General features: G+C 42.7%; 1 protein-coding gene across 1 annotated transcript in view; it reads left to right on the top strand.

Moving 5' to 3' along the window:
- ANTXR1 (ANTXR cell adhesion molecule 1) overlaps positions 1-24414 on the top strand; it is a 266648-nt gene extending 242234 nt beyond the window's left edge. Inside the window, exon 18 of the mRNA XM_055400577.2 lies at positions 20548-24414. Coding sequence (XP_055256552.1) covers positions 20548-20808 — 261 coding nt within the window. The 3' untranslated portion in view covers positions 20809-24414. The remainder of the gene's footprint in view (positions 1-20547) is intronic.
- Positions 24415-27416: the final 3002 nt, after the last annotated feature.

Here is a 27416-nt window from a genome sequence, read left to right as displayed (position 1 = left end):
TCAACCATGACCTTTCAGGGCTTTGACTACTGTCTTCCTTTGGTTTCAATTTAAGAGGCACTCTGGCAGGATCACAGCAGCCCTTACCTGAAAAGCAGATGAGTCCAGGAAAATGTCAGTGGCAGCTTGGAGCCAGCTGGGCAAGGATCAGCCTGTGTAAATTTGAAGTGGGCAGCCAAATGCATGGTCAACATTTAAGAGGCATCCCAAAGCTTACCTGCTCCAGCACATCACCATAGTGGCTTGCCGTAGCCCCCCAAATGCCCATTATTGGGGCCACCCCTTTAGAGTTAAACACTATTCAGGACTTTCCCTTTAGGAGTTACAATATTAAGGTTAGTGATTCAGCTGATCTAGCAAATCCCAAAACAATACAAGCTAGGGGTAACAAGATAGGGGCTTCCCAGGTGGCTCGATGGTAAAGAATCCACCTGCCAAGGCAGGAGACACAGGTTCAATCCTTGGGCCAGGAAGGTCTCCTAGAGAAGGAAATTACAACCCACTCCAGTATTTTTGCCTGGGAAACCTCACGGACAGAGGAGCCTAGCAGGCTACAGCCCATGGTGTCACAAAAGAGTCAGTCATGACTTAGCAACTAAAGAAACAGCAAAGAAGATAGAACTTTTTTTTCTCACATGTAACCTTCTGGGGATAAGCCATCCAAAGTCAATATGGTGGCTCTATGCTGTCAGGGGTCCAGGTTCCTTCTGTCTGTGTCTCCACCAACCCAAGTATAGTGGCTTTCATCTGCATAGTCCAAGAAAGGAACAGGGGAGGGTATGTCCCTTCCTTTTAAGGCACTACCTAGAATTTGTACACACCACTTCTGCTCACAGCCAACTCGTCAGAGTTTAGGTCATGTGGCCACACCTCGGCACAAAGGAAGACACACCCTCCTGCAAATTCCTGCATCACACTAGGTCAGCTTTCAGCATCACTTACCCCACCTCTTGAACCAACTTATGCAAGCAAGGCTGGGAAGTGTAGTCATTACTGTGTGGTCCTGTGCCCATTGAAACTCCATGGTTCTACCCCTGAAGGAAGAAAGTGAAAATGGATGTGGGAGACAGTTAACCATTGCTTTTACAGTATATGTTTGCAGACATGAAAAGTAAGTGCCTATTAAGGAATAAACCTTCATAGTGGTCCCAGCTCATGGATCATATTAGAGATTGTCACACAGAAAGCACAGAGGACTGAAAGGGTAAGCAAGTTTTGATTAGAAGAAAGTGGGGATTATATGGAACCCTTCTCTAGGAAGGGCAGCTGGAGGGCACTAAAATTCTGAGGAAGTTAAAAATAGAGATGTGGAAAGCTCGAAGCGAATGGTGGGAACAGGGACATATCAGGACCCAAAGCCTATTCTCAAATATATAATATTACTGGTGGCCAGCTCTGTAAGTAGACATGCTTCTTGATTCCTTCTGCTCTAGATTCATTCCAATCTAAAAAGCACATGTTGCTCAAAAGAAAGAGTTTAGCATTCAGCAGAGCTGGAGTTTTATCTCTGCTCCATCATTTACTTGTAGAAAGACCCTGGACAAATTACTTAGCCTTTCTGAGCCCATTTCTACATTTTGGAATCACAGTATTAATATTAACTAATAGTACCATTAGGGCTTCCCTGTTGGCTCAGATCGTAAAGAATCTACCTACAATGCAGGAGACCCGCATTCCATCCCTGGGTCGGGAAGATCCCCTGGAGAAGGAGATGGCAACCCACTCTAGTATTTTTGCCTGGAGAATTCTATGGCCAAAGGAACTTGATGGGCTACAGTCCATGAGGTCTCAAAGAGTCGGATACAACTGAGCGACTAACACACACACACAGTACTATTAAGAGCACAAAATGAGATGTATATAAAACAACTAGTACTAAGCCTGGCTCAGTGAATGGTGGATGCAGTTAGTATGAAACCTTTCATCTCATGATAAGCAACTGGTCCCTCCAATACGGAGCTTAGACATTATGACAGGTCACAGGATAGAAAAATGGTACATGTGTGAAATGCTGTGAATCTAAAGGACACATACCCATTTAGGATGCCAGCCACTCATTGGCAAGAGTATAGCAGTCACAAAAGCAAAATGTTCTTTATATTTTAATTGATATTCTCTCCACTTGGGAAAAGCACTTTGATAACTAGAGGCATTGGAAAAGAACTCACCCTAAAGATGGAATTCCTCACATTGCACAAAAGAATAAAACAGACCTTCATCCAGGATCTTGTATGTGTGGAGCAGGATGGGGCTGGAGCTATGTACCAGATGAATAAGTAATTTCGTAATTTTACATTTCACATCCAAGCTAAATAATGCTTTTGGCAAGGCAATCTCAGTTTATCTTCTGGCCCCTATTTATTAGGGCAAATATCTCAACATAAATAAAATAATAAATAGACTATATTAATGATAGTTCCAAGTAGTCAGAGTCATTTAACTGGGATTATGGACAAGGACAGGGAAATTATCCTCAAGATTGTTAACTGGAAGAGACAGAACGGGAGAGAAGGAAGTCTCTGAATAAAATTAGTTCATCTTGGGTCAGACTTTCACTCACTCAGCATAACCATGCCACAGTGTTTTCTTAAATTTTAGAAAAGTGCGTGAAAGCAACATTATTACTGAGACCCATCCAAAATGTCAATTAAAACCAGGCTTTTTGGAAAAATAATTGCTGCACTGCTTAGCAGGACCCAACACTGAACTTGATACCACCAATGAAGAGAAAATGGTCAATACCAAGGGCTGGTTTTTAGAAAAGCAAAGCTTAGAAACAATATTTAGGGCATACTACATCAGGTCCCACCACTCAGCACCATTCGTTTCCTCTTGAATCAGCAAATGTTTTCAATTAATTCCACCTCTAAAGTGCATGACCCTTGGAATCTCTGCATACATCTTTGTCTTGGTACCCTGAGTGCTCTGAATTTTTAGAGTCCCTTTGGCCACTGATCACTTTCCCTGGATCTCCTTTCTCTGGTCCTATTCCTTTTGTTGTTGTTGTTTTTAAGATGTATCATAACTAGACAGATGCAGACATAATACGTCAAGGTTTTATATAATGATGAGACATAAATAGGGGACTTAAGCATCAAATGGGAAAATTCATTTGTAAAGCAGTTCCTTATGTCACTTGTATGTTTTTGTCTTTGTTGACCACAATGGCATATTGATCTTCCTCAGAAGCCATAAGAGTGAATCCTTCTTCTCTACGTGGACTTACTAATACATTCATTTGCATGACAAGTAACTCATTGCAACTTTAGGCATAGTTTAGACATGGGCACTTAGCAGTTTTATGTAACCTTAGGACAGAACTTATTCATCCACATTTGAGTGGCAGGATTACTTTATCTTACTGTATTTCCTCTCTGTCAGGGTACCTATAAAAATATGTTTAAAGACTTTCAATGCTGGAATGGCAATTGGAGTATAGGTACTTCACTTGACTGCAGAAGCAGGGAAGACCTTTCAACTTTGAGCTACCCACTGGCAGCATAGGAGTAAGTGATGGGATATCTCAGGCTCAGCTCACATAAGTAAGCTCGCACAAGTGTGTAAACAAGGAAAAGCCTTTCAATATTGCAACATCTTGGCTATTTCTTTCCCAGTTCAGCCTTTTCTCATCACCATCACAGCCTACATTTCATAATGAATAATGTAGGGTAATATCAAGAGAACAAAAAGGGAAAATTGTGATGGTTTCCTTTGAGGTTATATCTTTCTCAGTCAGCAAGCTTATCTTTCTCCTTAAGGCCCATGGATTCTAGCCATCTGAAGTCCTAGCCAATCAGTCAATAAGTAGAGCAAAGATCATGGTCCTTACCAACACCTTTGAAGAATACCAAGTTGTGTCCACAAAAAATGAGAAACCCACAAAAATTCCTTTACTCAGCTCCACAAAGAGGAATGATCCTACTAGGCAAAGAGATGAATTACCACTTATTTCAATACCATTCTGTGACAAGTCACTCTAAAATATAATGGCTACAAAGGCTTCCCCCATGGCTCAGTGGTAAAGAATCTGCCTGCAGTGTAGGAGATGTAGGTTCGATCCCTGGGTTGGGAAGATCCCCTGGAGGAAGACATGGCAAACCACTCCAGTATTCTTGCCTGGAGAATCCCATGGACAAAGGAACCTGATAGGCTATAATCCATAGGGTCACAAAAAGTCAGACATAACTGAAGTGACATAGTGTGCATGCTTGCATGATGGCATATTTCACAGAACTAAAACAAATAGTTCTAAAACTTGTATGGCATCACAAAAGATCCCAAATAGCCAAAATAACCTTGAAAAAGAAAAACAAAGCTGAAGGTATCACACTCTCTGAGTTTAAAGAAGACATACAGGAAAGTTAATTCCTACAGCCCCAAATGGGAGAAAATAATTATTATAAATGAAGCAACTGATAAGGGATTACTCTCCAAAATATACAAGCAGCTCATGCAGCTCAATATCAGAAAAACAAACAACCCAATCAAAAAATGGGCAGAATACCTAAACAGACATTTCTCCAAAGAAGACATACAGATGGCCAATAAACACATGAAAAAAAAATGTTCAACATCGCTCATTACTAGAGAAATGCAAATCAAAACTACAATGAGGTATCATCTCACACCAGTCAGAATGGCCATCATCAAAAAATATGCAAACAATAAATGCTGGAAAGGATGTGGAGAAAAGGGAACTTGCACAGTTGGTGGGAATGTAAATTGATACAGGCACTATGGAGAGCAGTATGGAGATTTCTTTAAAAACTAGGGATAAAAGTACCATAAGGCCCAGCAATCCCACTACTGGGCATGTACCCTGAGAAAACCATAATTCAAAAAGACACATGTACCCCCAGTGTTTATTGCAGCACTATTTACAATAGCTAGGACATGGAAGCAACCTAGGTGCCCATCAACAGATGACTGGATAAAGAAGTTGTGGCACATATATACAATGGAATATTACTCAGCCATACAAAGGAGCAGATTTGAGTCCCTTCTAGTGAGGTGGATGAACAGAGTGAGGTAAGTCAGAAAGAGAAAAATAAATATCATGTAATTGGTGCTGATGGTAAAGAACCCTCCTGCCAACGCAGGATGCATAAGAGACATGGGTTTGATCCCTGAAACAGGAAGATCCCCTGGAGGAGGGCATGGCAACCCAGTCCAGTATTCTTTTTTTTTTTTTTTATTTTCTAATTGAAGGATAATTCCTTCAATTAGAATTTTGTTGTTTTCTGCCAAACCTCAACAAATTCCTCTCTCCCATCTCCCTCCCCATCTTGCCTGGAGAATTCCATGGACAGAGGAGCCTGGTAGGCTACAGTCCATAGGATCACATTGGTCAGACATGAGTCGGACATGACTGAAGGACTTAGCACACATGGAATCTAGAAAAATGGTACTGATGCACCTATTTGCAGGGGAAGAATAGAGACTCAGACATAGAGAACAGACTGTGGACACTGCAGGGGAAGGAGAGGGTGGGACGCATTGAGAGAGCAGCATTGACCATAATAGAATTTACCATATGTAAAATAGCTAGCTAGTGGGAAGTTGCTGTATAACACAGGGAGCTCAACCCAGTGCTCTGTGACAACATGGAGGGGTGGGATGAAGTAGGGGGTGGAAGGGAGTTTCAAGAGGGAGGGGACATTTGTATACTTTTGGCTGATTTATGTTGTTGTATGGCAGAAACCAACACATTGTAAAGCAATTATCCTCCAATTTAAAAAAGTTTTTTTAAGTACCAAAAAAAAAAGAAAGACACATATATGGCCAACAGGCATGACACTAGTTATCAGGAACATGCAGATCAAGACCACAATGAGATACTGCCTCACACCTGTTAGAATGGTTATTATGGAAAAGACAAGGAATAAAAATGTTGGAGAGAATGTGGAGAAAAGGGAACCCTGTGCACTGCTGGTAGGAATGTAAATTGGTGCGACCACTATGGAAAACAGTATTAAGATTCCAAAAAAAATAAGAATAGTGTGTGTGTCTCTGTGTGTGTGTGTGCTAAGTCACTTCAGTTGCATCTGACCCTGTGCGACCCTATGGACTGTACCCTGCCAGGTTCCTCTGTCCATGGGATTCTCCAGGCAAGAATACTGGAGTGAGTTGCCATGCCCTCCTCCAGGGGATCTTCCCAACCCAGGAATCAAACCCACATCTCTATGTCTGCTGCCTTGGCAGGTGTGTTCTTTACCACTAATGCCACTTGGGAAGCCCAGAATTACCATACGACCCAGCTATTCCACTTCTGGACACTCACTTGGAAAGACATAGACCCTTGTGTGTTCACTGAAGCATTTTTTCCAATAGCCAAGATATGGAGAAAGCCTAAGTGTCTGTCAGTGGATGAATGGATAAAGAAGATGTGGTGTGTATGTATGTATATGTGCATATGTGTATACATATGTATGTATGTATACATATACACACATATACATACACACACACATATAAATGGGCTTCCCAGGTGCACTCAGATGGTAAAGAATCAGCCTGCAATGCAGGAGACCCGGGTTCAATCCCTGGGTTGGGAAGTTCCCCTGGAGAAGGGAATGGCAGCCCACTCCAGTATTCCTGCCTGGAGAATTCCATGGACAGATGAACCTGGCATGCTGCAGTCTATGGGGTCGCAAAGAGTAGGACACAACTGAGAGGCTAACACTTTCATTTTCACTTTTCATACACATAAACACAATGGAGTACTCAGTTCAGTTCAGTTCAGTTCAGTCGCTCAGTCGTGTCCGACTCTCCGCGACCCCATGAATCACAGCACGCCAGGCCTCCCTGTCCATCACCAACTCCCGGAGTTCAGTCAAACTCATGTCCACAGAGTCGGTGATGCCATCCAGCCATCTCATTCTCGGTCGTCCCCTTCTCCTCCCACCCCCAACCTTTCCCAGCATCAGAGTCTTTTCCAGTGAGTCAACTCGTCGCATGAGATAGCCAAAGTATTGCAGTTTCAGCTTTAGCATCAGTGCTTCCAATGAACACCCAGGATCGATCTCCCTTAGAATGGACTGGTTGGATCTCCTTGCGGTACAAGGGACTCTCAAGAGTCTTCTCCAACACCACAGTTCAAAAGCATCAATTCTTCGGCGATCAGCTTTCTTCACAGTCCAACTCTCACATCCATACATGACCACGGGAAAAACCATAGCCTTGATTAGATGGACCTTGGTTGGCAAAGTAATGTCTCTGCTTTTTAATATGCTATCTAGGCTGGTCATAACTTTCCTTCCAAGGAGTAAGTGTCTTTTAATTTCATGGCTGCAATCAGCATCTGCAGTGATTTTGGAGCCAAAAAAAACAAAGTCTGACACTGTTTCCACTGTTTTTCCATCTATTTCCCATGAAGTGATGGGACCAGATGCCATGATCTTTGTTTTCTGAATGTTGAGCTTCAAGCCAGCCTTTTCACTCTTCTCTTTCACTTTCATCAAGAGGCTTTTGAGTTCCTCTTCACTTTCTGCCATAAGGGTAGTGTCATCTGCATATCTGAGATTATTGATATTTCTCCCAGCAATCTACTCAGCCATAAAACAGAATGAAATCCCGTTATTTGCAACAGTATGGATGGACTTTGAGGATATTATGCTCAGCTAATAAGTCAAAGACAGCTACCATAGTCTATCACTCATATGAGCAATCTAAAAAACAACCAACAAAAACAAAAAAAACCACTCATAGATACAGAGGACAGATTAGTTGTTATCAAAGGGGAAAGGGGTGGGGGTGGACACAATGGTGAAGGGAGTCAATTGTATAGTGATAGATGGTAACTAAACCTGTGGTGGTGATTGCTCTGTAGTGTACACAGATGTTGAACTATAATGCTGTCCTCCTCAAACTTGTGTAATAAAATAAGTAAATAAAATATAGTGGTTTAAAACAATAACTTGCTATTTCTCTCACAGTTCTGTGGGCTGACCTGACTCACTTGTATACTTCTCACCTGGGGTCTGGTCTCTCATAAGGTTGCAGTCAGATGGTGGCTAGAGCTAGAGTCATCAGGATGGACTGGGCTAGCTGTCCAGGAAGGCTTCTTCACTCACCTGTCTGTGCCCAGTGCTCTTCACATGGCCTTTCACTACAGTAGTCTGGACCTCTTACACCGAGGCTCAGGGCACCAAAAACAGGAAGCAGAAACTTCCAGGCCACTTGATATCAGTCTCAAAGCTAGTACGTAATCTCCATTATGTTTCATTATTCAGAACTATCACAGGTCTTCCCTGGTGATACAGTGGATAGGAACCTGCCTGCTAATGCAGGGGACACAGGTATGATCCCTGGTCCGGGAAGATTCCACATGCCTCATGGAGCAACTAAGCCCATGCACCACAAATACTGAGCCCGCGCTCTGCAACTGCTGAAGCCCTTGCGTCAAGAGCCCGTGCTTTGCAACAAGAGAACCTGCTGCAATGAGAAGACCATACACGGCAACGAAGAGTAGCCTCCACTCACTGCAACTAGAGAAAGCCCGTGAGCAGCAACAAAGACCCAGGCAACCAAAAACAAATAAATAAATAACTCCAAGTAAATAAACTATCACAAACCAGATTCAAGGGAGTGGAAAAACGGACTCTTCCTCACCAGGGGCAGAAGCCTGTACCCAGAGGAAGGAAGGAGTTGATGGCAGCTATTCCTGCAGACAAGCTACCCAAACAGGAAGAGAGAATTCTTTGGAACAGAACTCTCTGCCTAGACCGCTCTGAGAGAGGCCCTTCCCCTGCTGCTCTTGGGTGGCCCAATGACTAAAGCAGAAAAGCAAAATTTGAGCAAATACAATTGTTTAAAATTGAAGTATAGAGGAATTAATAAACGCATACCACTCTTAGCCTTCAACAGATCAAGAAAAAATAAATAACAGATAGAGAGGCTTTAATCTAATAAAAATAGATTTTTGGATATTTCTTTAACAGTGTACCCATCAACTAGAAAATTCACAGTATTTTTTAAATTTGTGAAAAATTACTATAACTTAGGCAACAAAGAAAACTGGGAAGAGGAGAAAAAATATACTTTTACAGGCCACGTTTTCCCCACCACATCACCACCAAAAATACAAATAAACAAACCATGCCTGGAAGTTAGGAATAAGAGTTTAACTCTTTTTTAAAGCCCTTAGAAGTTTTAAAACACTCTCATAAATTACTGTTGAGTCTAAGGAGAAAGGAAAATGACAATTACTGGGATTCTAGAAAATAAAGACAATTAGAACACCACAATTAAAACCTATGGGAATTGGAAAAAATCATAGACTTAATTTTTTTCATTATTAGAAAATATGAAAACAATGAGCTAAGCATGAGTTAAAAATTAGAAAAGAATATGAAACAAATCTACAAAAAACAGTAACAAGAAATCTGTGAGTCTAAGAACAAATTAATGAAAACCAACCAAATGAGTAGAACTGAGAAATAAGTCTTAAATTTTTTTCTTTGCAAATACCAGTATCATTGACAAATCTTTGAAATTCAGAAAAGTCAGGATATCTAAATATGGATAATATGGATAATGAGAAAAGGGGTATTATCACAAAGAAAGAGATTTGCTTAATTGTAAGAATTTCCTATGTACAAAGCATAGATCTATGCAAGGGATTAAAAAATCTTGATAAAATGAATGATTTTCTAAGAAAGGATAAATTAAAGAAATAGACTCAAGAAAAACTATAAAACCAGAATAGGTCAATATCTATGGCAAAAACTTTTAAAACCATCAAAAAGCTGCACTTAAGAAAAATAACATGTCCAGAAAGATTTTAAGAGAATTTTATCATTCTTTAGTGAACTAACAATTCTTAGGCTATTTCACAAATATAGGATATACAAAAAAGATGAAAATCTTCCCAATTCCTTTAGTGAAAATCATTACCTTGATGATAAAAAGAACAAAAGTGGCCAATCTCACGTGTGAAAATTGGTGCAAAAATCCCAAATCAAAAATTAACAATTTTCAGAAGTTTATTTTAGAAATATGAGGATAGTTAGAAATTAAATAGACTCATAATGCCCAATAAAGAATATAATAATTGCATTTGGTACTTCCATGGGACAGATTATGCAACCATTGAAAATGGCAGGGGAGAAATGACCATAGCATTTTATTTAAAAAACTTTGATACATGATGACACCATTTTTTGTAAACATGTGCCCACTCTCTGCATGTGTATGTATGTGTGTGATCTGAAGGAATGAGCACAACTCTGAGTGTGAGCATTGAAATTCTTCCCTCCGCTTTTCCCTCCTTCCTTTGTGCATTTTCCAAACTTTCCACAAATAAACTGCAGAACTTGGTATTCAGAAAAAAAGGGGAATTTTGCTCTTAAATGTCTTATCTCAGTCACCGTTCTTAACAAACCCCGTGTTTACACATGTCGCACTAAAGATGTGCCATTTTTTAATATTTCTACCCTTTCCTTTTTCTAGTTTGCTCTTGTTACCAAATATTTCCTTCGTGCTTTCATCTTACCCTCAGTTTTGGCATCCAAAGAAGTTATTATGGAGAGCAGGCCAGTATGTGTGTCAGCAAAATGCATCAAATAACTAAAGGAATTGACCTTGGATCCTTTTCCATGAACAGCACATAAAAGGCAGGCTATTATATGAGATTTATAGACAGGGTAAGGGTGCAGTGGAGAAAAGGGAGCAGAGAAGAATTCTGGCATCACCACTCACAGCACACCCTTCTCTTCGCCCTCGGCTCTGACTTTGGGGAAGAGGAAGAAGGCAAGACAGGTGTCTCTGCAACTTTGTCCCTGTCCTCGACTTGGGCCTATGAATGGATGCTGTTAAATGAAGAGCCAGAATGTGGTAACTTCATTTCCAGTGATGGACCAAAGCTGAAGTATAGGGTTCAAAAAAAGAAAAGCACATGAAATTGGCAGAAAGAAATACCAAGGGAGCAGGACCAATTCATGCTGAGGAGCTTGGATATCTTCCTATAGAAGGTGGGGAGACACTGAAGCCTTTAAGCAGGAAGACAATATTGACTGTGTGTCTATGTAATATGTATATGATTATATATATATATATATATTTATATTTACATATAGAAATATATGAATGTTTATATATACAGCCATGTGCTGTGCTTAGTCACTCAGTTGTGTCCGACCCTTTGAAACCCCATGGACTGTAGCCCGACAACCTTCTCCGTCCATGAGGATTCTCCAGGCAAGAATAATGAAGTGGGTTGCCATGCCTTCCTCCAAGGGATCTTCCCAACCCAGGGATTGAACCCAGGTCTCCCACATGCAGGCAGATTCTTTAGCATCTGAACCACCAGGGAAGCCCATATACAGGCATCAGTTCAGTTCAGTTCAGTTGCTCAGTTGTGTCCGACTCTTTGCGACCCCATGAATCACAGCACGCCAGGCCTCCCTGTCCATCACCAACTCCCAGAGCTCACTCAACCTCATGTCCATCAAGTCGGTGATGCCATCCAGCCATCTCATCCTCTGTCATCCCCTTCTCCTCCTGCCCCCAATCCCTCCCAGCATCAGAGTCTTATCCGATGAGTCAGCTCTTCGCATGAGGTGGCCAAAGTATTGGAGGTATACATACATCTTATTGCATGCACGCTCAGTCACTCAGTTGTATCTGACTCTTTGTGATCCCATGGACTGTAGCCTGCCAGGCTCCTCCGTCCATGGGATTTTCCAGGCAAGAATCCTGGAGTGGGTTGCCATTTCCTCCTCCAAGGTATCTTCCCAACCCAGGGATTGAACCTGTTTCTCCTGCATCACAGGCAAATTCTTTACCCCTGAGCCACTAGGGAAGCCTACACACATCTTATATATAGTTCTTTATCCATGTTTGTGCATACATGTGTATATCTATGTGCATTTGTTGTTCAGTCACTAAGTCATATCTGACTCTTTGTGACCCGGTGGATTGTAGCCCACCAGCATCCCTGTCCTTCATCATACCCAGAGCTTGCTCAAGCTCATGTCCATTGAGTCAGTAATGTCATCCAACCATCTCATCCTCTGTTGCCCTCTTCTCCTCCTGCCCTCTACATATAAATTTTACATGGAAACCAAAATATCATTGGAAAAGAGAAAGGCAGAAAGCAGGAAGACAGGTTCACTGAGTGGCTCAGTGGAAGAATGAATGGATGGATAGGAGAGATCTTAAAGAGAGAGAATCAGAGACTTCTTTAATGGTCCAGTGGTTAAGAATCTGCCTTGTAACGCAGGGGACGCGGGTTCAATCTCTGGTTGAGAAACTAAGATCCCATGTGCCACAGGGCTACTGAGCCCACGTGCCTCAACTAGAGAATCCACACATCACAACAAAAGATCCTGCATGCTGTAATGAAGATCCCGTGTACTGCAGCTAAGACCTGATGCAGCCAAACATAAAATAAAGTATTCATCATTTGTAAGAGAATCAGAACTCTGCTTCTCCCTGACTGTGGCAGTAGATGGCCATCCCCCAGTTTCCACTTATATTTCCTAACTGAGATCAACCCTAACTCAATGACTGCCTGCAAATTTAGTCATAATTCCAAACTCCCGGAAGAGAGAATCTGATCTGTCTACCTCAAATTAGGTGTCCACTCCCCTGTCCAGTCAACTATGACCAAGGACAGTGACACGGAACACAAATATTGTGTTCTGTGTGTGCTTAATCACTCAGTCATGTCCAACTGTAGTTGGACTGTAGCCCACCAGGCTCCTCTGCCCATGGGGATTCTCTGGGCAAGAATACTGGAGTGGCTTGCCATGCCTTCCTCCGGGGATATTCCCAATCCAGAGATCAAACTCAGGTCTCCCACATTGCAGGCGGGTTCTTTATCATCTAAGCCACCAGGGAAGCCCATAGGTGCTGAGATCCATTTATTTGTGGGATTGTTTGATTGCTGTCTACCTCCACTTCTGGACTATATTCTTCTTGAGGGCCAGGACTGTGTTTGGTTGCTCAGCACTGTCTGCAGCACCTTATAAGGTGTCCAGGACACGGTTAGCACTCAAAAACCATTTGTGGGAAAGAAATGCACAAATGACTTAACAAATGAAGAGATTCAGGCAGAAGAAAAGGCATGATGCAGTCTTCAAATCCCATCCTCCATCCGTTCATTGTTCATGTGTCTCATTTATCACCAGAACATCTACTGCAGCAGAATTACATCAGTTGCTTCAACACGCCAGTGAGCTTTTTGTGGTCTAGCCTGAGAACCAACCCCCATTTACAAGAATGATGTAAGTTAGGAACTATGCTCCTAATTCTAAACAACTGACATAAAACAAGCTTTGGAAACCTGATCCATTTGTAACTTGAGAAATACCTCCAAACAGGACAATCAGTGGAGGAACTAGACCAGAGAGTAAAGGTGTTCGTCAGACGAAACTTGGCAGACATGGTCTCCATTTTCCGTCTGATTATTTTCATATTCTTCCTGTGAAATCCAATTTCCTTAAGTGACCTCTGTTCATAGGAAACTATTTGGTTTAATCAGTGGAAGCCATGGCGTATTTTTAACCATCTCTGAAGGCCAGCTCCCTCTCCATTGAGGGTGCCTGATACCCAAACAGATGTTTTACAGCACTCAGCACACATGAGCTCACCACTGGCAAGTCTTCTGCATACAATCAGACCTCAGCTCTTCTCACACATCTCCCGCAAACCCAAATTCATGAACCCGCAGGCAAGCTTGAATCCTTACCATGGTAACAAAAAAGAGCAGAGCATAGAGAATCCAATTCTGAATTTTCAGTCTATTAATGTTCTATAAATCTGATGACCAAATGGAAAATATGCAATACAAAGAGTTAGCCAAACTAAATAGTCTATAAAAAGATGTGCAAACTGGGTGCCCCCGAAGACTTCAGATTAAAGTATCCAAGTTAAAGAGTTCCAAGGCAGTTTAAATTTTGATCTGAAGGGTCTTTGGACATCATCTAGCAAGCACAACAGTTTTGTTCCAGAGATGATGAGGCTGAGAACCAAGAAAGAAAAGGACTCAGAGTTTCACATGCTAGAGGCAGGACTGGGGGTAGAGCTCTGCCTCCCAGGCCAGACCCACAGGGCGGGCAGACAGACCACAGTCCCACACCCCCAGCTTCCTGCCTGTTCTTCCTGGACCATCTGTCTGCAGTTCAAAGCTGGAAAGAAGCCAGAACCTGGTCAATAAGATCTTTCATCCTGCCTATGCCATGATCATTTCAGAGTATGTCCCCTCCAATTTAGATAGAAAGTTTTATTGAAGACCAACTTCCCTTGATAAATCAATAAAAAGTAACCTAAAAAGGTATGTTTAAAAGTAACGTGTCAACATTTCAAGTGTGGAAATCAAAAGGAATACATAGAATTCTCACCACTCCTATGGTCAAAGGAAACCATCGCAGGATAACTGAGGAGATGTAAACACAGAGCTGTGAGATCATGGACCTTTGGTCCTCTGAGAAACTAGACTTGCAGGGAAAATCTGAGCTTCCTAAGAAGGAATCAGAGACACTCCACTTCAGAGACACTTGGAGATATGAGCAATATTCGCTGAGTGCCAGCCTAAACTTGAACCTCATGCTGCTGTGAAGATCTCAAAAGGAGAAGCAGATGGAGCCTCAAAAATATTCACCCACACATTGGGGAACAAAGTTTATATTGAGAAGAAAACCAAGTGGCAAAGTACAGACTTCATTAAATAAATATTTGTGCGGAGCTTAGGATGTGCTCAGCTAAACATACTGCAATAAAAGAGCAAGAATTTAATTTAAAGGTGTAAGCAAGGACCAGATCACAAAAGGCTGCGTATGCTATTGGAAGAAAGTGTTTGGAATTTACTCTAAAGATCACTCAGTTCAGTTCAGTTCAGTCACTCAGTCGTGTCCAATCTTTGCGACCCCATGGACTACAGCACGCCAGGCCTCCCTGTCCATCACCACCTCCCGGAGTTTACCCAAACTCATGTCCATCGAGTTGGCGATGCCATCCAGCCATCTCATCCTCTGTCATCCCCTTCTCCTCCCACCTTCAATCTTTCCCAGCATCAGGGTCTTTTCCAATGAGTCAGTTCTTCGCATCGGGTGGCCAGAGTATTGGAGTTTCAGCTTCAGCATTAGTGGGAGCCATTGAATGATGGTGACCTGGGGGGTGAATTGACCAAACTTAGGTTCTGGAAAGATCTCTTGACAGCTGATGGACTGTGGCCAAGTACTACATTATATGATACTGTCTACAAGTGCTTCAACAGCATTATTAGCACTTTTAGTCTATATTCAGGATAATACAGTAAAAGGAGGGGTGAATGAGAGCCTAGGGCAAGCAGAGCTAGGTTTTAATACCATTCCTACAATTTTCCAGCTGTGTGGTCTTGGGCACATTATTTAAATAGTTCTACCTCCTCAGTCGACTTCCTTTCTATACACTGATGATAATACTTAGCTGATGGGGTTTGATAATAAAGTGGATGATGTGTCTGGACATTTCTAAGAATCCTCCCAACACCATTAAATGCAACCAAATCAAAGTGGAATTTTTCAGTTCAGAGGGAATGCCACCTAGGATCCTGCTGTGCCTCCACTTAGCAGGAAATATTGTTGCATTTTCTTCTTAAAATTTAATCAGGACATTTTATTGCTAATATGTAAAAATACTTGGCATTTTTACTTTGTAAATGAGCAATGAGGTAAACTGAGGTCAAAACCAAATACTGGCTCTGAATCAAACCACCCAAAAGCAATAGTGCAGCGAATTAAACTGGTTACAGAGACCAGTGGAAGAATTAAGTGCTTCTTCCAAGCAACCTTTTAACCAAACACTGGTGCAGATTCGCTGGCATACGTGACACTAAAACCATCTGGCCTTTCTATTACCCTCTCACAAGCAAAAACTGATGTCGTGTAAACTGATCTTTAGGCCAATTATATGGTCTAAGTGTTACAGTGTTTGTGTTGGCTCCTCTGGCTCCAGGTTTTAAGAATTTAATTTGTAGCCACACCCCTCCCTGAAGTCCTAACTGCGTCTTACTGTAACTGACTCCAGAGATCTGTTTATGCAGTGTCTGCATCTTCTTTTGGGGACGATAAGTATGTGTGACAGCATTGCCAGTCAACTGTGTCCTGTAAGAATAAGTTATAGGAGTGGCGCAGCAATGGGAGAATAGAAGAGGGTAGGGAAGTGAGCGGACTCTGGGAGCTGCTCTGGTCACCTGTCCATTGCTACATTTTTTTTCACCCCTATGTATCAGTTTTATTCTAGAAGCCAGGTGAGGAATGTAGAGGTTCTACCCTACGGTCATCCTAGAAGGCACTAAACTAGGAGTCAGAAAACCTGCTACTACCTCCAACTGGCCTTTCTACCCTAGACAAGGTCATTATCATGTCTGAGCACAATAGACATTACTGTCTGTTTCCCCACCTAGACTCAACTTCACTTACCAGATAAGTGCCAGGCACTGTTCCAAGCCCATCACCAATGCTGATTAAGTTAGTCCTCATCTTGACAGTGAGTGGCAGGTGGTGTATTAGCCCCACCTCATGTCTGACAGTGGGGTGTCACTCAGGAGGGGCATGACAGAGGCTGTGAGCTTGCCCCCTGCCCTCTGGCTCTGAGCTGCTGCTCTCCGCTCCAGGGGGCTAGGTCTGTACCTGTGCTCTGCAGCAGGTGACCTCAGGGCACTCCTGGGGTATTACTGACTCTAGCAAGGGGTGCTCTTTGCCTCTCCCCCACCCCACCCCATCCCTGTCCCTCAGCTGCTATGGCCAAAGGCTGTGATGGTGGCTGGGGAGGGGCTGACCAAGGAAGATCTCTCTTCTCCTCACTCTCATCCCCCCCCCACCCCCAACCCCTGCCTACTTGAACTCCATCTTTAGCTGACAGATGTGAGAGAGTTTGCTCAGTGGATCCTTTCAAATTCTTTTGAAGACACTGAGGAATCCAAATCTGGGTTATGAATGGAAGTATTGATAGAAGAAGCCTGGGAGCTCCTAATTTTGTCTCTGGTAAAAGTACTAGCTGCAATTGCATGAAATAATTAAACGGACCTCTGGGTTCATTCACCTCGTCTCTTGACCACCCTGACCATCACTAATCCCTGGAGGGAGGGAGAGAATAGTGGGACAGCCAGCCCTAAAGGAGATCTGAAGGTACGTGGGGACTCGACCACAGGCATCAGCATCTCATTCCCCAGGAAGGGAACTTTCCTTCAGCTTTAAAAGAAATGGGTTTCTCTAGTCCCCTGGTCTGGTTGGGCATATCTAGGAACATAGGACAGAACATGTAGTACAGTAAATCCTAACGCTGAGTTACCCATTAAAGGAACTTATCACAGATGGTAATAAAATTAGGACTTTCACATCTTGAAAGAAACAGCTCTATCCAGGATCATAAATAAACTATAACTGAGGCTTAGGTTTATAAAGCTGTAAAAGAGGGCTGATTGAGCAAACAGGAATTCACAGCACTGGGTCACAAAACTAACTCATGAAAGTCCGACCATGATCTTGGAGTTGCTGGTAATGCAATGGTAACTGATTTCTGCAGTTAGTGGACCCCAATCAGAACCTAATGAGGTCAGGCCCTGGTTTAATTTCATAAAAGGCAAGCTAATAGGAACTGGGGTGCCGGCACCTAAATATGGCCTTGTAATTCCTAAACCAACCAACAGTGGAGCAGCAGATGACAAAACAAGGGCAGTGCCTTCCAGAAGTTTCTCATCTAGTCAGGAAGCCAAGGCATTTACAAATAAAACAATTATAGGATGCAGGCTTCGGAGTGTGGTGTAGACGGTAACTAGAGAATTCAGGGAGGAAAGCAAGGAATGAGTTGAAGCCGGACTTTTCAGGGAAAGATGCCTGGAGGACAAAGGACCTGACTCTGGACTGAAAGATGCGGGAGGGGCGCGTGTATGAGGAAAGCTGTGCTCTGGCCCCGCCCCCATTGGTGCCCACAAACCTGCATCGTGCCCCTGCCATGACTCTCCCCAAGCCGAGTCTCAGATCACACACTTGTATTTCCCTCTTGTCCTTTGGGTAATTGGTTCTTAAGGTCTACAGTCACACCCTCTTCATCCCCCACTCCCCCAGGCTCTTCCTCGAAAGGCCTGGAAAAGGAAACCCTGGCCTCTCCGGACACATCACATCCAGGCTGGACAGTAGAGGATGGCGTCCATCCTAAAGAAGGAAGCCAGGAAAAATCCACACTTCCTCCTCAGAGGAAGCCCCAGTGTCATCCCTGTCGTGGGTTATAATAAGGTTAAGATGAGCAGGACGAGGAGAAAAGGACAGCCTCAGAGGGGGTACCCTGCCTCAGCCTCCTGGGGAAGGATTTAGTCAGCATCCAGGACACACTGTAGGGAGAAGAAGATGCCCCCATGGGCATGGGAAGTTTGGGAAAAGGCCCGGGCCCACAGGGGTGGCCAGTCTCCTGCCCAGACAGGCAGGGGAGGGTCAAATGGGAAAGGTGATGGGGGGTAGGGGGTCCACATACCAGAAGGAGAACTTCATGAGGGGGAGAGGCCCTGTGCTCCCACCCCTTGCAGAGTCCAGTGTTGAGTGGAAGGCTCCCAAGCACCTATTAAGAATAGAACTGAAATCCATTGTTTTTGGGTGAAATGCCCTGTAGATATCAAATAGGTCTAACTGGTCTATTGGATAAGGAAGTTGTGGTACACACACACAATGAAATCTTACTCAGCTATAAAAAGGAACACATTTGAGTCAGGTCTAATGAGGTGGATGAAACTGGAGCCTATTATACAGAGTGAAGTGAGTCAGAAAGAGAAATACAAATACTGTATAAACGCATTTATATGGAATTTAGAAAGACGGGAACACGACGATCCTATATGTAAGACAGTAAAAGAGACACATGTAAAGAGCAGACTTTAGGACTCTGTGTGAGAAGGAGAGGGTGGGATGATACGAGAGAATAGCATTGAAACATGCATATTACCATATGTTAAATAGATGACCAGTGCAAGTTCGATGCATGAGGCAGGGCACCGAAAGTCAGTGCTCTGGGACAACCCAGAGGGATGGGGTGGGGAGGCAGGTGGGAGGGGGTTCAGGATGGGGGGACACATGTGTACACATGGCTGATTCATGTTGATATATGGCAAAAAACATCACAAGATTGTAATTACCCTCCAATTAAAAAATAATAATTTTTTTAAAGGAATAGAGCTGGTGGGTGTGTGCTTCCAAAGAGCAGAGGGGAAGTGCCCCAGGGGGAGAGGACTCCTTTCAGTAGGCGGTTGTAAGTGTTCCAGGTGTCTACTCTGCATTATCCAGCCGGCTCCCTGGGAAGGGTAGAGAAAAGGCAGAATTCAGAGTAGATTCCTGTGTTGCAATAAAAGGTCCCCAGGTTGTATTTCTTAAGAATCTAAGGGCACCCAAGCAGGTGCCACAGCACCTGGAAGAAGAAGGCTTCCCCAGCCAAAGCAAAAGCAGGATAAACTGTCTATGTCAGAGCGCTAAGGAGGCAGGAGCCTGGAGCAGGCTGCTGCATCTACTGGTAACAACAAACCCACCTCTTCCTAGTTGTGGTTTAACCTTTCTGAGCCTCAGTTCCCTCATTTGTGAAACAGAACAATTGATAATAATACCTGCCTGGCAAGGCTGTTGAGGAGATTAAATTCAATGACTTCTGTACTTGCCCTGACCCTGTGCATCCAGTCCCCTTCTCTTCTGCACACTTGATAGAATCTGGGGCAAAATGAAGTTGAACAAATAATTTTGCAACATAGTGTTGGCCTCAACAATTTAGGGTTTGTGTCCCTTACCAGCTCAAAGAAATTATGGAATAAGAACTCTGCCCCTTTCCCTTGGCAGCTTAATTCTCTTAAAAGCCCCCAAGATGAAAGCTTATGGTGAACAATGTCAGATTCATGATCTCCAAAGATTTAGCTTCAGGACCAGGGACCAGGCTTGCATATTCAGAGCTTTTCTGTGGCAGAAGTTTTCTTACAGTGACAAAGAACAGAGAAAGCTTCTGACATAGACATCAGAAGGGGGACAGAGAGTGCCCCACTGGCTAGTCTTATCAAGGCCTTATATACTTTTACCAGACCCACTCCCATAACATACATCTTAAGATAACAAGATTAATCAGAAGGTTCTTGTTAAAAAGGAGAAACATGTCTTTCAGCAAGATACATTGTTATATAATCCTTAGTACAGGGCTTAAGGAAAAACAGACCCTTGAGCAAGATGAGTTTTGTGTAATTGTCAGCTCTTGGCTTAAAGAAAATAACATCTTATGTGACTAAGACAAAGCAGTGTAGAAAAAAATGTTTTCCTTTTCACCTCCTTGAGAGCCCTGGACCCCATTCTCCTCCCTGAGGGCCCTGGACTCTTTATCAATCTACCTAAGAATTAACTCTCTTGATAGTAAGCCCAGAAGAAGGAAATGGGGAGCTTATTTGTTATCAGGTTCTATTTCAATGCTCTGCTGAGAGCACTGACAGAAAGCATCTGCCTTCTGCAGGTTTCTTGCGGCCCGCTCCCTGCACTTCCCACCCGCCCTGTTGTAAGACCCCAGCAAGCATCAGCTCATGTTTCTTTTTCTCTGATTCCCTTTCAGGGACGCTGTATCAACTTCACCAGAGTCAAGAACAATCCGCCTGCCAAGTACCCCCTCAACAACGCCTACCATACCACCTCGCCGCCTCCTGCCCCCATCTACACCCCGCCACCCCCTGCTCCCCACTGCCCTCCCCCACCTCCCAGTGCCCCCACCCCTCCAATTCCATCCCCACCTTCCATTCTCCCCCCTCCTCCGCAGGCTCCCCCTCCCAACAGGGCACCACCCCCCTCCCGACCTCCTCCTAGACCTTCTGTCTAGAACCCACAGTTCATGCTCTGGGTTCTCTCAGAAACTTTGGGGAGGAGGCTCCTCTGTGGTGTTAGAACAAGTCTTTTCAGTTAGAGGAGGCTTCCACTTTGGAAAAGAGTGGTGATAACGCCCACTGACATTCACACACTATAAAAATTTGTTTTTAACACCAATACACCAACAATTGTGATCAGCGGAAAGAAATTGAAATTTTGAATTGCCTGAAAACCAGTGATGAGGCAACTACAGTCACAATTATAGCCACCAGCCAGCCATCATCTCTAGAAGGTTCCAGAGACAGTGAAACTGCTGAGATGCTCTAAGTGGGATTGGGTCTCCTGGAGACCAATATGAAAATCATTTCTCTGAGGGTGAAATGCAGCGTCAGATAAGAAGTCATATTGCTGGGTTGTTAAGTTCTGCCTTCCCTCTTCCACTTCACCTCCATCTCTTGACCCTAGACCTACGAACCAAGGAATCCTCTCCATGCCAGCCAGGAAGGTCAAAACCCTTCACCTACAACTTTGGGGAAAGAGTAGGGTCCCCATTGTGACAAGAAACTCAACATCAGACAGGGATCCAAAAGCATATTCTGGGATTTGCAGAGGAATAAAAAGATATGCTTTATTTTCCTTCCAAATTCTCCCAATTTCCAAGTGAGGAAGAGGGTGGTTGTTCACAGATGGAAAAGGTATGTTGCCATGTTGCTGTGTAAGTGAAATCAGGTGTGTGCATCGACAGGCGAGTACTGGTGGGAGCATCGGACAGTTTCTAAAGCTCACAGGCCATCAGCAGCTAGAGGTGGCTGGCTTTGGCCCAACATGGCCCCTAAATCAACAGACAGTAACATTGTTGAAGAGCAACTTGTTTATGATTTACGTTAAAAGAAAAATCAAGATTTGGCTTCAATGTAGATCACTTGAGATATGAAGAAGTGATTGATACTATTTTCCAGAGACAAATATGAGTTGATCTTCCCAAAATGGCATCACTAGCACCTACCACACAATCTCACTGATTTTTTCTTTCTTCATAAAGTTGTGCACCAGAGACTTCTAGGTAGAGCTGAGAGACAATAGTCCCGACATACTGAGGAATATATCCCCCCAAAAGAGCTGGTGCAAATATATTTCTCCCTGGCTTTTCAGCACACTGACAAATACTATCAGCTGCCTGAAATTCCCACCATGCCTGGGAACCACTCCACTCCTTCAAGTCTTTCTGAATCTGTTGTCACCAGGAAGCTATATAATCACTTTCTAAACATTAAACTTCATCACCCAAGGATGAAAACAGAAGCCATTGTTCAGGGCCTGCTGCACCAGCCTGTTAAAAATTCCCTTCCTTTCCAACTTTCCACAGGTCTTAAAAGTCCTAAAACTCTTAAATCTTTTCAAGAATAAAGCAGAATGTAAAGTAAATGCAAACTTGGTGCTTTGGGCTGTGGTCTCCAAAGATCTTGCAAGAACCCCCCCAAGCCCATCTCATTCTTTCACCTTACTTAGAACAAAGACAGGGGACCCAGCATGCACTGCATACACACAAATGCTTGTAGCCGTGGCAGACATTGCTAATCAATCACAGCACATCTTCCAATGAGCCCAGGATTCCCTCACAATCTTCAAACCATAAGTCTGAAGAGCCACCACTCATCAGTTAAAATTGAAAAATAAATGATCCCTAATTGCTATCTCAACTTTAGAAAGCAAAAGCAAACAAGGATTGTGTGAGGGGATGGGAAACCTTTGGACATAAAAGGTACAGTCGGGAAAATAGATCTAGGCAGAGGGTCTTAGTGGGGGGCTAAAGGCACTAAACGCATTGCCAACACCAAACTGACACTTCCCCAGGCATACCTTGGGCCCTCCCTTCTTCCAGCTTGCCACTTCCAGAGATGCCCACGGCTTCTTCATAGAGCTAAAATCAGAGATGATTTCCAGGGCTCGCCCCCCCATCCTGGCCCAAATTATGTATTTTGAAATTAGGCTGCTTCTTTAGTACAGTCCTCCATGAAGCAGGTGTCAGAATGTCGCAGCGACCCGCAGTGACATTGCTGGACTCCAGAGACCCATTCCCTAGGCAAAAGGGTTTCCCAGGCTCACAGCCTAGAGGCGTTGAGCCCCTGGCCACTGTTTTGACTGCTGGCGGTACAAAACAGTCCACCCCACACCACTGCCGCCCGGCTCACTGCGGCCATCAAAAAGTTAAAGCCAAGATGTTAACGTTGTGCATCAAGACGGCAGGCATAAGGTGAGAATGCACCATTCAAGATCTCAACCATACATCAATCAGAAGCCCCCGTGCAGTTTCCAAGATGTTTTGATAAACTTTTTGATGAAATGGGGAACTGCAAATACATGATGGCTTCGAAGAGGATTAGCAGGGTTTGTCCTTAAAACGGATTCTTCATGTAAACCCTAGTCATTTAGAATGACAGTGGAGAAGGAGAAACTTCTATACTGTATGAGTAAGGTAATATTTGAATAGTAGGCTATTACAAGCAGGAAAATTCTTTAACTGGTTTATAAGTCTATCCGTACTTGGTTGTTCCTTGTAAAAGGTAGCAGACATATGATTGTGATCAGGAAACTGCACAAAATTATTTTTTTTCAACCCTCATATTATTGTCTTCCTGAAGTTTGTTTTTTTTTTTAATAAAAACCAACTTTTTGTTGTATATATTCATATTCCATGTGTTAGATGGAAGCATTTCCTATCCAGTGTGAATAAAAGGAACAGTTGTAGTAAATTATTATAAGGCCAATGAAATTTCATGGCAGGTTATTCTACCAAGCTGTGCTTGTTGGTTTTTCCCATGACTGTATTGCTTTTATAAATGTACAAATAGTTACTGAAATGACGAGACCCTTATTTGCACAGCATTAAGAAGAACCTTGAGTGGTTACCTCTGTTAATGACCAGCTCACAAACAGTGTCTGGCCTGTAGCATGGCACATACTCCAGTGAGACACAAGGTCTCTTTTACCTGAGTCAAGGACAGAGCTGGTGGACATACTAATTAATAGTCTTGGATATCTGGCTGTGGGTAACTTCACTGTAAATATATCTAGAATGGGCAGAGACTATCTGGAAGTCTCATACACACTAAAGTTCAAACACCAGGTCAGAAGAGGGAAATTCATCCAAGAACTAGAAAAAACAAAAAAACACAGATGAAATATTGCACCACAGTTTCAGCCCAGCGCCAACTCAAAAAGAAATTAATGCTGTGTAAAAGTGGGTTGAATTAGTTTGCAAACTATAATAAAGATATATGCAGTGAAAAGCCTGTTAATGCACATCAGATAGGAATGGGATGTTCTAGTCAGTTGCGTTTTCTAGTTATCCGAACTCTACTATATTATTGTACTTGGATAACCAATTTAAAAGAATTAGAATATGATGTTTTAAATACACTTAACATTAAACTCTTCTTCTAATTCTTTCTTCTATCTGTGATAATTCAGAAGACATTATGGATCTTTAGTGCCTCTGAGTCATTGTTATAAAGATCAATTATTGCTGTACCTGCTATAGAAGACTGGGCTAAATGTGTACGATGACAAACCTTGGAAGTTGCTTTTTTTAAAAAAAATAATAAATTCCTAAAATAAACTCTTACTGGTTGTCTCTTTGCTATGAAAATGAAGTACAGATTGCTCAAGTATTTAACATTATGATCATAAAAATGGCTATCATTCTGCAGATTAAATTATATTTCTCAAATTATTTTGTGCCTTCTACTATCTTGATTACTCTTTCTTCTTTAGCTGTCCAACATTCAACTTATATTTTTTGTAGGTAAAACGGTGTTTCTTACTAATTCCTGAATCTGTTTCTTTAAAAGTCCTCATTAAGCCTTGCATTCATCTTAATTGGAATAAAACCATCTGAAAAAAAAAATCATTCCACAATTTCTTTCCAAGATTTCATTAGTATTCAACTTTAATAGCATTTTGGGCACATGGACTTTTTCAAATTACTTTCTTCATTAAATCATTTTGAGATAGTTGACTAGAAATTTGGAAGGAAAAAGAAGTTGGATCCCTACCTCACTCCTTATACCAAAATAAATTCCAGCTGTATTTAAGTGTAACAGATGAAACCAAGAAAGTAATAGAAGTAGAAAAAATGTTTATGGAATGAAGAATTTTCAGATCTTATATATTGCTTGCATTGCCAACCAACTTTCTTATAAAATCATTTCAATGATTTGAGTGCTGAATGCTAAGTCGTGCTCCAATGTATTATGTTGAATAAACAAAGAAACTAACAGGAATAAGATTATTGATCAAGTGCTAACTGCAAAGTTGAGCAGCAGGTACAAAATTGTTTGTCACTAAATCCCATTTTCTATCTTCAGATAAATGTGTTTCCCTGGAGTCTCACTTAGGTGTAGAACAATCAGTATAACATTTTGTCCATCTAAATACATTGTAAACAAGGTCCATGTTACTTACAATCATCAAACATAGACCTTAGAGTTGGCATATGCAAAACAAATGAAGTTATTCTGGTTACAATCGTATCGTGTTGGCTTGAACCGTGGCACCTCTATCCTGAAGTTATCATACCTAAACAGATTAGAAGCCTTTTAATTCCTCTGGGCATAAGCTTTGGTTCCTTCCTTTTTGCTCAACGTTAAAATGGTCATTTAGTTATTTAAACCCTTCCTTCTCTACTTGGGACAGTTTTAAATTTTGGAGTTAAAACTGTGCAACATATCCTCTGTTTAGTTTCAAATGTCATTTCACAATGTCCTTATAAAGCAACAGCAGCAGTTAACAAAATGCCTGAGTCACTGGACAGTGCAGAGCAAAGCTCTGTTAAAAGATGTTTAATTAGTTGTGCACATTCAGTACTTTTTAGCCAGCATCTTTAGTTAAGAGATCCTTGTAAACATTAAAATGGATGCAACTCATAAAAGACATACTTCTTTTTAGTGAAGTGGCTTGAATTCTTGCAAAGCATTTTAGAAGTACAAGAAACATTGGTGCTAAGAGCGCAGAAAACACTTCATTTTCTTCTGAAGGAGATGTCATAAGAGCCCTGTCAACCACTCATTGGCACCAAAAATGTGTAACCCCAAGATTAATGATGGACAATTTACAGCCTCCTATATTCACATTGTTTTAAAATACAAGCACTTTGGAGGTGTTGCCAAGGTGGTAGAGTAGAAAGACCTTGAGCTCACCTTCTCCCACTGGGCACACCAAAATTACAACTATTTACAGAGCAACTCTCTATGAGACTGACCTGAATACTAGCAGAAAAGATTTTCCACAACCAAAGATGTAAAGAAGGAACCATAGTGACACTGGGTCTTTGCTGCAGCACATGGGCTCAGTAGTTGTGGCGCCCTGGCTAAGCTGTCCGCAGCCTGTGGGACCTTAATTCTCTGATCAGGGATCAAACCCATGTCCCTTGCATTGCAAGGTGGATGCTTAACCACTGGACTACAGGGAAGTCCCCATAGTGACATTGGTGGTGGGAACAGAGATGCAGTATAGTCAAGACCCACACCCATGGGTAGGTGATCCACAAACAGGAGGATAATGATAATTGCAAAGGTTATCCCCAGAGGAACAAGGGTTCCAAGTCCCACTCTGGGTTCCAGTCCCCAGGGGTCCTGCACCAGGAAGATGAGCTCCCAGAATGTCTGACTTTGAAAGCCAATGGGACTTGCTTAAGGGAGAGCTAGAGACCCTGCTCTTAAGGTGGTTTAGTCACTAAGTTGTGTTCAACTCTTGTGACCCAATGGACTGTCACCCACCAGGTTCCCCTGTCCATGGGATTTTCCAGGCAAGAATACCAAAGTGGTATTTCCTTCTCCAAGGGATCTTCCCAACCCAGGGATCAAACCCAGGTCTCCTGCACTGCAGGCATATTCTTTACTGACTCGGCTACCAGGGCTCTTAAGGGACAGGCAAAATCTCACATACTCTGAGACCCAGTGCAGAGACAGTAATTTAAAGGAGCCTGGGTCAGACCCACTTACTGATCTTGGAGAGGCTCCCAGAGAAGCAAGAACCAACAAGGACTCCCCTTGAGGACATAGATGTTGGCAGCAGTTATTTTTGAGGGTTCATTTTACCATGGTGACATTGGGGCTGGCAAGCACAATTTTGGAGTTTTTCTCTAGCCTGTTAGCACCAAGGGCTTCCCTACTCACCAGGAGATCAGCACCAGTCCTGGGGCCATTCGGGTTGTAAGGCCAGCAGCATAGGAACTAAGCCCTGCCCAGAAGCGGGCCAAGCACTAGCCCTAGACATTCTTGTCCATGCAGCCAGCCATACCAAGACCTAACCCCACAAGACAGCAGGTTGGCAACCCCTTCATGAAGCAGGACAGGGCAACAAACCAGGCCAAGGACCAGCTCTACCTATCAACTGTCCACAGTAATTGGTCCCATCATAAGAAAAGGGCCCATCATCCCACACAGGGTCACTCTAGAGCATATAGCTCTGGTGACCAGAGAAGAGTATGCTGCTAGGTCCCATAAAACATTTTCTGTAAAAAGTGACTTCTCCATGATCAGAAATCATAACAATATACTTAATACATTGAAAATTAGGCCAATTGAAGGAACAGAGGACTATGTCCCAAATTAAGGAACA

This window comes from Moschus berezovskii, chromosome 11 (genome assembly GCF_049115385.1).
Source record: "Moschus berezovskii isolate FMDL1 chromosome 11, NW_MosBer_1.0, whole genome shotgun sequence".
Lineage (NCBI taxonomy): Eukaryota > Metazoa > Chordata > Mammalia > Artiodactyla > Moschidae > Moschus > Moschus berezovskii.
This window is presented reverse-complemented; position numbering and strand designations above follow the sequence as displayed.